Here is a 13,592-nt window from a genome sequence, read left to right as displayed (position 1 = left end):
TTCGATTGGTACGATCAGAAGAACAAAGGCGCCGAGAGCGCGCACAGAAAAGAGCGCTCACGGAATTAGATGGAGAAGACCAACGAGAAGGTGCCGAATCCGTTTTTGTTACTCAAATTCAAAACAGGGTTCTATTTCCCACATGGGAAAGAGGGGAAAATTTTAACAAAGCCATTATTTGCGTTGCTTCTCGTTTGCCGTTCCCTCTAGGTGAGTAGTATTAACACTATCTTCCTTATTATTACTGAAGCTTTACTGCTATATAGCTCGTTACTTTCCTACTTCAAAACCAAGCAAACGAGAAGACCAAGAAAACTCAGAAATGCACTACCTTTTCTTTGTGAAGAACGATTTTTTTTTTTATCAGGCTTGAAACAAATGAGTCGAAATGAACGATTACAATAAAAGTAAAACATCTAAGAAATTGATTTCGCATTATGCTTGAGAATAAGTGGCGCTAGACTAAGAACTGGACCAACAGAAGGAAAATAACACTTTACAGGGGGTCCATCTTCACTACTCATCTCAAGAAGGTGGCACACTTTTTCGATTTTTTTTTGCACGTAGTAGTGTGCCAAATGTTATAGGAAAGGGTGACAGCCACGATTTGAGATAACGGTCGAACGAACCCACCTTTTAAGTTACGATCTACTGCAATAGATAATTGAATTTGCATGCAAAAATTAAAACCGATGTTCCAACCGGAAACGATGGTTGACAACTTCAACCATAATTTTACGAAATTAAAAAAAATACAGACGATGTGACAAAAAAAAAAAAACGATAGAAAAATATTTACGGATTACTACAATACGACTAGAAGAGAAAGAAGGGGGCATTTTTTTTTTTTCAAACCACAAATATCTACGATAACAAAATGACAACAGAAACAAACAAACAAAATGCCACAACAAAAACAACACACTATTCGAACAGAAACACGCACACACCTGCGCTGGATCGTCCCCGGTGGCCACTGGACTGGCTGGGTAGCGAACCGGAAGCACCACCACCGGGTCGGCCCGACCCTGCACCGCTCGCCTTGTTGAACTTGGGCGAGCCGCGCGGTGGAACCGGCGGTGGGACGCTTTGCTTTACGACCGTCGTTTTCTTTTTCAGCGGTGGCATGTTGGTCGGCGTTACGGAGGCACTACCGGCCCCACCAACACCGCCGCCGCCGGCAGCCCTAGTGCCAAGACCACCCGCTTTACCACCATTGCCCCCGGCAGCGGCACCACCACTGCTGCTGGAGGTGGTCGTGATCGTGGCGGCCGTATGCACGCTGGAGGAAGTATCTACATCTGACGCGTGGAAGTGTGACGCGAAAATACGCCCAGAAAAATCCCAGATACAAACACGCACGCACACACAGACAACATCGTTGCGGTTGTTTTTGTACAGTGATCGGGGTTAGGTAGTTTTGGTTAGTTGATTAATCCAAAGAAGCCGTCGCAGCGAATGGAGAAAGTGTAGACAGAGGAAGAAGAAGAAGAAGAAGAAAAATACAAATATTGTGTTAGCACAGTGGTTAGCTTAAGATTATGGGTTATCACAAATGTTTTGTCAATTTCACAATTATTCATTAACACGTGTTACTAGAGCACTAACGAGAGAGGCAGAGAGGGAAATAAAGAATTGTCATATTGAATGAGCGCAAAAACGCAAAAATGATTCTTTGCTTTCGATAACGGTATTACACCGATTGGCCGGCCTGAATTACCTGATTTAGGAGTCCCCGTTGTCTGCTGATTGAAATGCGTCTGGGTCGGGTTGAACTGCTGATTTTGGTGGTGATGCTGATGGGAACTGCCAGCTACGGCTGCAGACACACACACACACACATCGGTGGTCCGGGAGAAGATTAAAAAGAAAAACAAATCAATAACATTGCAATAAACAACGGCATCATAATGGCTACTGGTGGTGTTGCACTACAAAAGGCCAAAATTCTTTGCCTTCTACATTTGCTTTAGCCGGTAAAAAATGGTTATTGTTGGAAGGATTCACTCCGCATTGGAGTGGTCCCAACCCCAACAGAACCGAGAGTGTAAGGGTAAAGAAAGGTAATGATAATAAACATCAGACAGTAGAAGGATACAACATAACGAAAAGGGACAGAACTGACGAGAAGGGACAGTAGAAGAAAAGTAGTAAAAATCGTGACATCACATATCGATACACTGAGAAATGAGGTAAGGAGTATAGGTAGTAGTAGTAGTAGTAGTAGTAGTAGACGTTAAACGACTGACAACACAACATTTAAGTATTACCGGAACTACACATTAGTGTGTCTTTGGTATTAGAGAAAAAGCTTGGAATACAGAGATTCAGGACGGGGGGAAATATAAATGAATATCAAGAGAAAGGGAGAGAAAGAGAGAGAGAGTATGAAAAGATAGAGAGTATTGAACATTTATATCACGATTAAACTGAATTGGTGGTGTGTGGCGCGAATTAAGATAGGAAATTAAAAAAAACGAAAGACACGGTGAAACACGAGTAGCGTATTGGAAAACAGTAATAAAAATTCCGGCACATTTCGCGCTCATGCACGGTGTAAGTTCGTAAACCAATAAAACAAAATTAACCATTAAACGGATGCTAATCGCTTTCACTATGCGATAGACAGGGAGAGAGAGAAAGAGAGGGAGGACGCAGGCGCTAAGGAGGATAAGGCGTTTAGTTTAAAATTTATGCCAGCGAACGTTTATTAATGCGTTATTTAAATAACCAGCAATGATATTATGCGAAGGCGTTATGATGATGGGGAAGTTGGTTGGGAACAACACAAGTTTTGTCAGTAAAAGTAGCCATGATGAGAAGAAGGCATTCCATAATGGATAAGAGGCAAATAGTGACATACACGCACACGCACGTACACAAAGTATAAATGATAATGAACGATGTCCAACATAGCCCTCGCTCCTGTTGCAGAAGGGGACACACTCAAACACACACGTGAAGTACACACACGAATGAGTTTCATGACTTGTTCTGCAACAAGACACATTGCAGGAAGGATACACACACTCAGGGTGGCACTCGAGTACAACATAATGGAATAGCAAATTTAACGATCGACAACACGAAGGTGTTGGAACGATCAACGACTACGAAAAAGGTAGATTAAATGAGATTTTAACAAACAGACGAAAGAAAAAAACAAAACCAAATTTTGATAAATAAAAGACTGAGCTCAATTTTGAAGCTCGGCGGCGGAGAGAGGAGATAATAGCTTAACATAGACGTAATAAGTAACACAAACCATCGTAACCCCGGTGTTACCCAGTGTAGGCCACAACCCGCTCTAAGGTTAGAAAACTTAAAAGTAAATTCAAACAAAGATGGTAAACACTTACGTTGACTATCTGTTTCTTCATTTTTTGCTCTCTGTGCGGCTTTCGATAAGCTTTTTCTCTTGGATGGTGAATGTTTTAGCGCTTTATATGTGGAGTTTGTTTGTTTTTTTTTCAAGGGATTCATTGTTTTTGCCATTTTGGATTTCAGACCAAACATAGAAAACCGATAGAAAAAAAATGGGAAGCGCAACATACAAGAGTCGAACGTCGATTTGGATTGGAGAAGTAGAAGATGGCGTAAAGGTAGTGGTGGTGATGGTGGTCGAAGGGTTGGTTGGTTGGTTGGTAGTGGCCACGATCGCATATGGATCGCAGGAAGGTAGTTGGCAGTTGGTGGTGGTGATGGTGGTGGCGGTAGTAGTAGTAGTAGTAGTAGTTGAGGTTGAGAAGAGCACACACACAAACACGGATTCGATTCGAGATTGGAGAGGTAAAGAAAACCAAAAAGAAAAAAATAGAAAGAAAAAGAGAAAAAAAAACAATACGATCAAGAAATTGTTGAATATATAAGTATATGGCGTAATGCTAAGATTTGTTCAGAAAACACACTTTTCCGCCTCTTCTCGCTGGCGTGAGTGAAGTGCGAACAAAATGGTTTACACGGGTAAAGGAGAGCCTTAACGCTAGAGCAACTAACGTGGGTTTAGCAGCGTATTTATAGTTTTGTCAAAAGCAACACAAACGAATTTCACTCCTGAGCTATCGATTAATAATTTCAATCCAACACATGTTTAGTACAATTAAAAAAACGTTTAAACTGTTTTTTTTTGTAGTGTGACGAAAACGCACTCAGGGAGGTACAACAAAAAATTACAGTACAAAATGAAGAAAAATCCAGAACAGAAAAGCTAAAGCTCTAGAGGTTCTTTTAGATTAAAAATAATGCAAAAACTTGAAGATAGTTTTACATGGATTAGAAAAAATGTTCTACAATCATCTTCACTCAATGCCTGATTGATAGCATTTTGGGGCTTGTTAATGTGATTGCAACACATGATAAAGGATCCTAGTTGAGGATTATTCTATGTTAGAAACAAAATCTAATAGATGATAGTACTGCAGTTAAAAATATCTATTCAAGCAGATAAAATGTACAAAAATTATGTGAAACAAAAAGAAATAGCTAGAAGATGAGCTATTTTGTTTGATAAAAATAGGAGTGGAAATGATGGTAAGCAAAAGCAAAGCAAAAGCTTTTAACTTTATTTTACTTAGGCTTTTGTTAAAACGCATTAAGCGAAGGACCAGCAGTAAGGACTGACAATTTGCGTTAGCAAGCTCGGTGCGATAAAATGTAACATATTTCGTTCTGCAGTAAAAAAAAAAACAACAGAAGAGAGAACACAAAAAAAAGAACACAAGAAAAACATAAAAAATATGACCGTTTTGTGAGGAGCATTGCAATTGATTCGAGTAATCGAACATATAATTGGTACCCGCAAATTGGTTAACATACTGAAAACCACGTGTAAATGTTTCTGTGGCGAAACAAACTGAAACATAATCAACACCCAATGAAAAGCTATATCACACATCAACAAAAAGCTACTGAAATGAGTGAAAACATACAATTGCTCATTGCTAAATATAGAAAGGGTGCAAATTATCTTTTAAATACACACAAGCACACATACAAACACACACACACTTACAACTGAAGCCGAAAAATAAAAACAAAACGAAAAGAGAGCAATCGCGCACAAAATAAACACACACCGATTTTTACATACGAAGAAAATGGCATAGAAACAAACTATTACAATAACATTGAATAAGTTTAACGCAACACGTGTACTATTGCATTCCCATTCGCATACAATCCTGTTAGATAGGAATACTACCAGAATACACATTCACTGAATAGAAGAGAGAATTTATTAGAAAGTATCATTTGCGGTGACAAAAGAAGATAAATAAGTAGAAAAAATAGAAAACTTGTTCAGCAAGTAATAGAGCAAAGAGCGTAGTAATTTTGCGTAATTCTAGAGAAAAACAAAAAAAGATAGCCAGTTAGCCAAAAGATTAGCAAACAACAAGAAGGCACTGTGGTCGCATGTGCGTTCTTCACTACGTAAAGCATAAGAGAGCATTGCTCCACAGGAACAATGTAGCTCGGGGTTGAATGGAAAGAGTGGAAATATATCAGAGCACAAAAAGAAAAACAATCACAAACAAACACGTAACAAACAACAGGAGAATGATGTTAGATTACCTATGTAGCTGGTGACCAACGTGCGAAATTTTCTATGATTGCCCTTGATCTCGGGCAGATCCACTGATGTGTGTATGTATATAGTTTGCGTTAATTGTATTTGAAGGTTGATTTGGTGGCAAGAAATTATTGTTTAAATAGTTTTCGTTGTTGTCGTTGTTGTAGTCGGTACATTTCATAGTTTGACACACAAACAAATCGTTATCGGGCAATTTAGCAATTATCGGGGTTTTGGTGTGATGTTAACACGCCCGCCCCGCGCCGGTAGGCAGTTGATTTTGGAACGAGGTTTTGTGTCAGTATTTTCGGATTGTGGTATTGCGTTGAGATAGTTTAGAGCGCGTTGAGAGAGAAATTTCATATTTGCAATACACATTATATGTAAGAAAAGAGAGGAAAAGAGATAAGAGAACAAGAGAAGCAAGAGAAGAATTATAGATCAGAGATTTGGTATACATTGTCGGTGACGCGAAACGTAGGCAATATAGGCGATACAACGCAATGGATCTTGTATTCCCTGTTATTTGTGTTTGAGTGAATGATTCCTTACTGATGTGTTGTACTGTGTGTTTTTTTAGTTTAGTTAGTAATGATGCTGTATCATTTGCATACAGTAAAGGATGGCAACATATAGTAACACATCTGCATGAGTAGACCACAACCAACAACCCTAAACAGAGAGCTATTTATAAGAGGAGGTAAACGGCACGATATTGCTACCTTCCCAAGATTGATGCTGTGCAAATTTAGGACAGACAGAATAATCTTCTAAATATTACATGAATTAAATCCGGATACATGACACGTGGACACGCAAAGGACACGCTAAACATTGAACCAGGGAGGTAAAGAAGGAGCGTTAGCATTATACAAGCTTTCTTTTCTCAGCTAATGATTTCACGCTGTCTGTCAACGGTCGATCAGCAGAACTTGTCCGCCAATAGAAGTAAATATTTTACATTCCTTACTGCACAGCCGCTACGGATAGGAGAGTATGGGGTTTCAAATGTTTAACATTAGAAAGACACTCACAAGAAAAAGAAAACTATTAGATTGCCAAATGCGCAATGAAGTTTTGGTTGCTGCTTTGTGTTTTTTTTTTAAGAAGAAAGGTATAGAGTTTAGTAGAGTAAAACAGGTTTTAGTCCCTGGTCGGAAAACAATATGCTACAACGTTAACGAGTCATATTAGCGTATTATCAGGCGCATGTGGAATGGTTGTGAATTTGTTGTCCTTATTTTTTATGTAGTTTGGGTAGGGAGTGTTGGACAATATAAAAAGAGAGCACAAATATAATCCCTGATTTTGTTGCTGTTGTTAAGTATTGCCTTGATCTTGATTGTTTTAGCACCCTAAGAGAAACGTGTGTACAACGTTCGTATTGCCTGGTTTTCGATAACTGGAGCTGAGGTAAAGCTTGCGGATTTTACTTACGCGAGGGAATTTTCTTAAACACGGTTTTGGCCATAAACTCCTGAAAGCGCTGTGCATAGAAGGAAGGCCGATGCACCGACACGGTATCCTAAAATTGGAAAAGAAAACAAAAAAAAAAACAAAAAAAAGCCACAACCCATTGAGCTAAAGTCGACAACTGAGGGTCCACTCGTACGATTGACTCAATACTTACACCATCGTGGATAATACTTTTCCACGTGTGCTCTAGCTTTTTCCTTAACCTATAAGACTGCAAAATATCGATGATACCTATGAACAGCAGAAGACGTTCGCCTTTTTCACTGCGCGCAGGAATTCCACCGGGACTGTTGTGTTGTGAAGCAAGCGGGAAGAGAAGGAAAACGGTTCACAGAGTTAATGAAATGATTTTCGCACTGACTGAAAAGATGTTGCCTTAAATACTCACGGGACATCGTCCTCTTCATCGATCGGTTCACTTTCAGCCTGAATACTTTCCATTGCTGTCGAATGCGCAACAAGCCTTTGCCGGTTGATAGACCTAGGAGCGGGAACACACACACAAGGGATGATGAGAGTGTGCAATATTATATTAGAATTTGGTAAAACAAGAACATGTTTCTAACGTATCAAACCTATCGAGTCACACTTTTGCGTAATATACGCGCTGAAATACAATAATGAATAAACTAGCAACTCGCCTCTACACTTCCGGCTGTTTGATACAGCTTTGAAACTTGGTTTAAAATACAGCACACGCTCGCGCGCAATGCAGTTTGTCGTGTAAAATAATGCACCGTGTGTTTGGTACAGGAAGCAGCGCTCATCATAGTTTGCAACTACTGGCAAGAATTTCACCGAAGCATTTTATCATTACGCACTCGTGGGACAGTACAAATTAGAAACATTCAACCCCATCCGAAAATGGTACAACAGCATGGTAGCAACGTCAGTCCATGTCCATCATTTTGCTTGTTACTCAATTCAAATGATACGGTTACATTCAGTTTGGATGGGTGTAATAATGCTACAAATTGTTAACACTCCAACAACACATCTAGACGGGTCATCATACCTAATCAGCATCTTTCCGTAGGTTGTGTGCCTGTGGGTACCGTAGGTATAAAATAAATATCCATTATACCGTGTCGGGAGGAAGATGGAAGTTGGGAGAAGAATGAGAACGAACAAGGTGCAACCGGTCAGTATGTTTCGTACGTTAATTGCTATGCCTCTGGTATATAGACTCTAACCGACCATCGTGATCACACACGACCCCTCCTTTTTTGATTCGTGCTACATCTAACAGTAAAAATTTTGAATTGAAAACAGCTAGTGGAACAATCGCGCTATGTAAAGGAGGGTAAAACTGAAACTGAATCGGCAAAAAAAAAAACAACGAAACAAAGTTTATCTTCACTTTACAATGTAATTTACTGCCGTGTGTAGGTTATATAGAAATAAAACACATGGCCAATCCCATAAAAATGAATAGACAAGAAATAAAAAAGAAGAAACAGTAAACCAAAGACAGAAGAACAAATGCAGGATTGGGAGGACACTAGTGCTTGCGTTCGTAAATAAATGATAGAATTATACATTACAGCGATGGCGGTGGTCATTACACAGAACGAGGGGGAAAGACACACCCGGGAAAACGAAACAGAAGCCAAACAGTCGACGGAAAATGGAAATGGCACAGAATGTGGCAAGGAAGGGTTTAGATGCGTATGCAAATACATCCTGGGAACTCAAGACATCAAGTGCAGGTGGTGGTTGGTGGATTGTGGTTTGGTATGGGTTATTTGTAAGTGTAGTATGCAACTGAGTGTTTTGCAAAATATTCAGCTGGATTTTCCGATCGATTACACTTGCATTTTGATTATATCTGTTTCCGACACAGCTCTTGAATGCAGAGGTCAAGGCTTTCCACTGTAACATCGTCTCCTCCATTGATTCCCATTACCACAAATTACATCGTTGTCGCTTTTAACAAGGGCAAAATTGCTCCTTATTTTATGCATATAAATTTATATTTCTTTAGGAACTTCCTCCTAATGCTCCTTCGTCAATTTTGCTCCACCAACGTTACGGATCTATTTTCAGGGAAGTAATGGTTAGTGGCTGAGGCATAATTTACATCGAAACATTCAAAACCACTAACCATTGCTTGATCCAGTGACTATTGTAACGCATCGAATGAGGGTTTTGATGTTAAATGTTATCCTAGGTTTAAAAACAAACCCCCCGAAGATAGTGTTGTTCGGTGTTACTGTTTCGTGTTCCATTTTTGGAAGTGTAGGTGCAATACGATTTACTATTCTAAACATGTACCATTAATTAAATTTGCCTATGCTTATAATATACATATTTTACAACTGTTCACAGTACTGTGTCTGTACATGAGTAAGAAGTGAAAATATGTTCTCCTACTGTGGACAATTTGAGTTATGCTAAGCTTTAACACACAATATGCAGCAATTAATGACAGATCAAAATGTGCCAATAAATGAAAACATAATAAATGGATTAAAATAGTCTCACAGTACTTAGTGCAGAACTATTGGCAAATAACTGGCATTTCCGAAACAGAATCGTTTCAATTGAAACGATTCATGGGAGCGATTATTTTTGCCACTGTAATCGTAACACATAAAGCAACGCATTATGTAGATGCTGCTTGCAAATAAGTATTCTAACAAAATAAATAAATTTAATTACAGATTTTGAATCGAAATAATGTTAAAAAAGCGTATCAATAGTATCTGTGCAGCTGCTATTAAAAGTGATAAAGCTATTAAATATCATCACCAGGAAACTTTCATGAAGCGAATGCAGCTCGTGGGATTACCAAAACAAACTATTTAAACAGCAGTCCAAAAACAAATTGATACAAAATAATAGCAACATTAGCTGGGCACAACAGCGGCAACAGCAACAGCAAAACCATAACACAAAGAGCAAACGCGTGACTCTTGCAATCAATCGTTACACATTGGCGTGATTTCAGCTGCCTTCAGTCTCTCAAACGAACACATGCATATATAAACACGCATACACACACGCACTCCCAGTTCGGTGCCGGATGTAGGGGCCTACCTGCTCCTGTTTAGGGCTGTCGTTCGCTGTTCCTCCCGCTCCTGCACCATGTACTGGTCCGCTTCCGGCGCGTCCTCATAGTCCGATTCACCTTCCGATCGTGCCTTGGCAGCCGCCTCCTGTTTCTCCTTCACCGCCAGATCGAGATTATGGATACCGACCAGTAGCGAGTAGTCCATGATTTTAAACGACTCCAGCACCCGACAATCCCGCTGGATCGTTTTAATCAGCGCGCTGTACGTTTCCGCCTCGAGGAACAGCCCGTTCGGATGTTGCTCCATGAAGTCTAGGTCCTTGTACGTCGGGGATGATTTCGATCGTTCCGCTTTGTTGGCCTAGGAGTAGAAAATGAATGGGAGAGAATGTGTGAGGGTGAGCGTTGCAGATTTAGCGCGTACATAATTGATTGATGGCATTCTGTCCATCCTCTGACCGAAATACCATACCTTTCGCTTGTAGGTCGACCCTTTGAGATCGTACTTAAGGTGCATCCTCACGTAGGAGGGCAACAAGTTGTTCATAGCAACTAGTCGAACGTTTTTACTATTACACTGGTAGCAGTACAGACCGAAGAACTTCGGCAACAGCGTGCGGGGATTTTGATTTAGATTCATATAGTACCTGGGGAGAGAAAGAAACGAGATGTTTGTTGAGTAATTTAAAAGCACATTAAGAAGCTTTGGTGCACATTCAGAGCAGTCCTCCTACCCTGGTAACAGTTTTTGCAAAAACTCTCCCTCTTTGTGTTGCACGGTCTTAATGATAAACTCATCGTCGTCCGTCAGATAGAAGATGGAACCGGATGCACCCGGATTCGAGAGTTCCCGCAGCGGGGCTGAACACATGGACATCTGCAAAGAGAGGGATACATTAACGCCATTAGTACGCGATTCGAAAAGCGAAACGAAGTACAGCACAACTTACCATAAAATCGTCCGGCTGAATGCCGAACAGGTCGCGAAAGTACCGGAACGCGATCGGCGCGTAGATCTTAAACTTAAACTCGCTGTAGTGGTGCGCGGGTGTCATGCTGGAGCCCTCCGGCGGGAAGGATATCGTCTCCAGCTCCCAGAAGTCCATCATCAGCAGATCGCGCCGCGGTTTCGACGCCAGGCTGCCGACCGTATGCTGGATGCCGAGCTGGATCGAGCCCATGATCGTGGTGGTTTGGATTTTCTTGTACGTAATCTCGCCCCCCTCGCCGACCCGCCGATGGCCAATTTTGCGCTCCTTGTCCGACTTTGGCCGGTGCGGCCGCGGCGCCAGCGACTGTTCGCCCGACATCTGTGGGGAAAGAGCGAAAGAAAGCGTGGCATTAGTAAAACTGTTCCAAGGGAAGGCACTTTTCCTCAACGGAGGTGGAGCGATTTTAAGGACGCTTTACTTAAATAACATAAAATTGTGTAATTGAGCAGTCAGATTCTCGAACATTCGCGTAACCGCTTGTGAACAGAGCACATGTGTCGCCCCATCCTTTCAAAGTGAGGCGACAGCTGGCGTTTGCCGAAAATGTCCTTCAAGGACGACATCGTGAAACTCTAGTGAATGTGTGTGCATAACGAGCGTCTTAAAATCGTTCAAACACAAGTGGAAGGTAGTAGAAATCGTCCACACAATCAGTGGACCCCTGCCAAATGGCGCAAACGAGACAACAATCTCAGCCATTTAACTTTTCCGCTTTGGCAGTCCTCTCTGGCAGAGCGTTCATTTTCCCCCACAGCGTTACGCAAATGAAACAACTGGAAAAGATGGAACAAAGTACAAAAAAGGCAACATAGGACTATCGTTTTATCTTTAGCAAATCTCGCTTCGACACAACCCAACACCTCACTCTGCCTTCTTCTTCAAGGACAGCGGGAGGACACGAGACACGCTTAATGATGCTGCTGGTAGTGCGCTGGTGTGTGCACAGTTCTGGAGCAGCAGCAGCAGCAACAGTAGTAGTAGAAGTAATACAATTATTTCAGTTGTCCTTTCGATTCGCCGTCACATGGCGTCGACAGCATTGCAATCGTTTTATGAAACATTTCGCACGATTTACACAAATGAAATGGAATTTAAATTGATGAGAGTTAAGGAAGGGAGAGCATTTAAAGCCATATTTTGTAATGACGTTTGTGAAATGAGTTTTAAATTGCCATTAAGAAGTCTGTATCTCTTCAGTACCAAAAAAGTGTCTACAGAATTTGCGTTACATGAACACAGCAGCAGCAATTGCGAGAGTTATTTTCTTCTCGTTTGTTACTACTCTCCTTTGACATCATAAACGTGGGTGAGGTTCTTTTAATGGCTGAATAATAGTATTTTACCGACTTATTATATGTATACACACGTTTTTGCTCAGATACGCACTCCTCCCTTCGCACGAGATTTGGATTTGAACCCAGTCGTGTGGTGTCCTAGACCGGCGACTTTACCACAGCTCCATGAGACAACTTCGTGGTATGCGATGAATTTAAAGCATCCAATGATTCATATTCCTCGCTTCATCGATGTAATTTCACTACAGGGACAAATCAATATGCTCTGCTGTATTTGCTATGTCGAAACGATTTCTCGGAACATTTAACGACTGTTTCCATATTTTTTTTTTATTTAATAATTTCAATTACCCCTGCTCGCGCTCTGACCAATCACCAACGGGTTACTATGACGACAACGGTGACGACGATGTATTAGACTTGATAAGTTGCCTTCAATTCACTTTATCGAAATGCAGATTACGTTAATTGGACTCTACCGAGCAAAGCGCGAGACACGAGACCGCTTCGACTTCGGGAGGAGCAGGAGTGGATGTGTGAAGCCTTAGAGAAAACGACTTGTGGTAGCCGGCAAACAATTGTGCGTTATGAATAGGCAATTTATGCTGCAACTCTAACCTGCTACAAGTATTGCAGCTACCCACCGGCCGCCTGTGATGCTATTTAAGAAAACTGGAAGCTACACGCCCTATCTAGGGTTGGCTGCCCCGCATGCTAAGTGGCTCGGTGTGTGTGTGAGTGTGTGTGGGAGGGTGTGAGTGCTTTTTTCAGCAGTGTAGCGCAAAATTAAAAATTAAATTAATTTAAAACCAGCCTGATGAATAATGCAACGGAAGCAACCGCCACCGGTTGGTGTGCGAGCGCGCGGCACGTGACCACACCACTCGGCGGCCCCAACAATGTATTGCATTTCCGAAGTACCGTGGTGCGAGAAAAGCATAATTTACCGTTTCATTTTCAGAACGAAAGGAAAGGGAATCAAAAAGGACAAACAAAAGTGGTATTTTTAAAATCGCGTTCAAAAACATCAATTATTACAATCAATTGTCTTCAGTCTGTACTACACATAATGCCCACTAGAGCAGGTAAGTGTGGGGTTAGGTAAATAGTAAAAATGAACATTACGTCTCCGTCCCAACAAACCATTCAAAATGTATCAGCTCATAGAAATCAAATCTCAGCCAGTGCTCTTCTACTGTTTACTTTATTGATACAAAAACGAGTACGCATCACCATTGCGCCCGACA

At 41.1% G+C, this 13,592-nt stretch overlaps 1 protein-coding gene across 19 annotated transcripts in view; it reads right to left on the bottom strand.

The window, feature by feature from the left end:
• The window catches only part of LOC121597862 (phosphatidylinositol 4-phosphate 5-kinase type-1 gamma), a 46,281-nt gene that overhangs the window by 11,225 nt on the left and 21,464 nt on the right, over positions 1-13,592 (bottom strand). For 14 of the 19 annotated variants that reach the window (XM_041924094.1, XM_041924095.1, XM_041924093.1 and 11 more), the window contains 12 exons: positions 11,009-11,368; positions 10,793-10,935; positions 10,531-10,705; positions 10,085-10,419; positions 8,061-8,090; positions 7,434-7,526; positions 7,200-7,332; positions 7,007-7,094; positions 5,572-5,634; positions 3,360-3,440; positions 1,721-1,819; positions 951-1,301 (listed from right to left, as the gene is read on the bottom strand). In XM_041924094.1, the coding sequence (XP_041780028.1) occupies positions 951-1,301; positions 1,721-1,819; positions 3,360-3,440; positions 5,572-5,634; positions 7,007-7,094; positions 7,200-7,332; positions 7,434-7,526; positions 8,061-8,090; positions 10,085-10,419; positions 10,531-10,705; positions 10,793-10,935; positions 11,009-11,368 (1,951 nt within the window). The remainder of the gene's footprint in view (positions 1-950; positions 1,302-1,720; positions 1,820-3,359; positions 3,441-5,571; positions 5,635-7,006; positions 7,095-7,199; positions 7,333-7,433; positions 7,527-8,060; positions 8,091-10,084; positions 10,420-10,530; positions 10,706-10,792; positions 10,936-11,008; positions 11,369-13,592) is intronic. The other 5 variants (XM_041924092.1, XM_041924086.1, XM_041924085.1 and 2 more) reach the window with 5 other exon arrangements.

The sequence above is a fragment of the Anopheles merus genome, chromosome 3R (assembly GCF_017562075.2).
Source record: "Anopheles merus strain MAF chromosome 3R, AmerM5.1, whole genome shotgun sequence".
Taxonomy (NCBI): Eukaryota; Metazoa; Arthropoda; class Insecta; order Diptera; family Culicidae; genus Anopheles; species Anopheles merus.
Note: the sequence above shows the minus strand (reverse complement) of the source record. Positions and strands in the feature narration are given on the sequence as shown.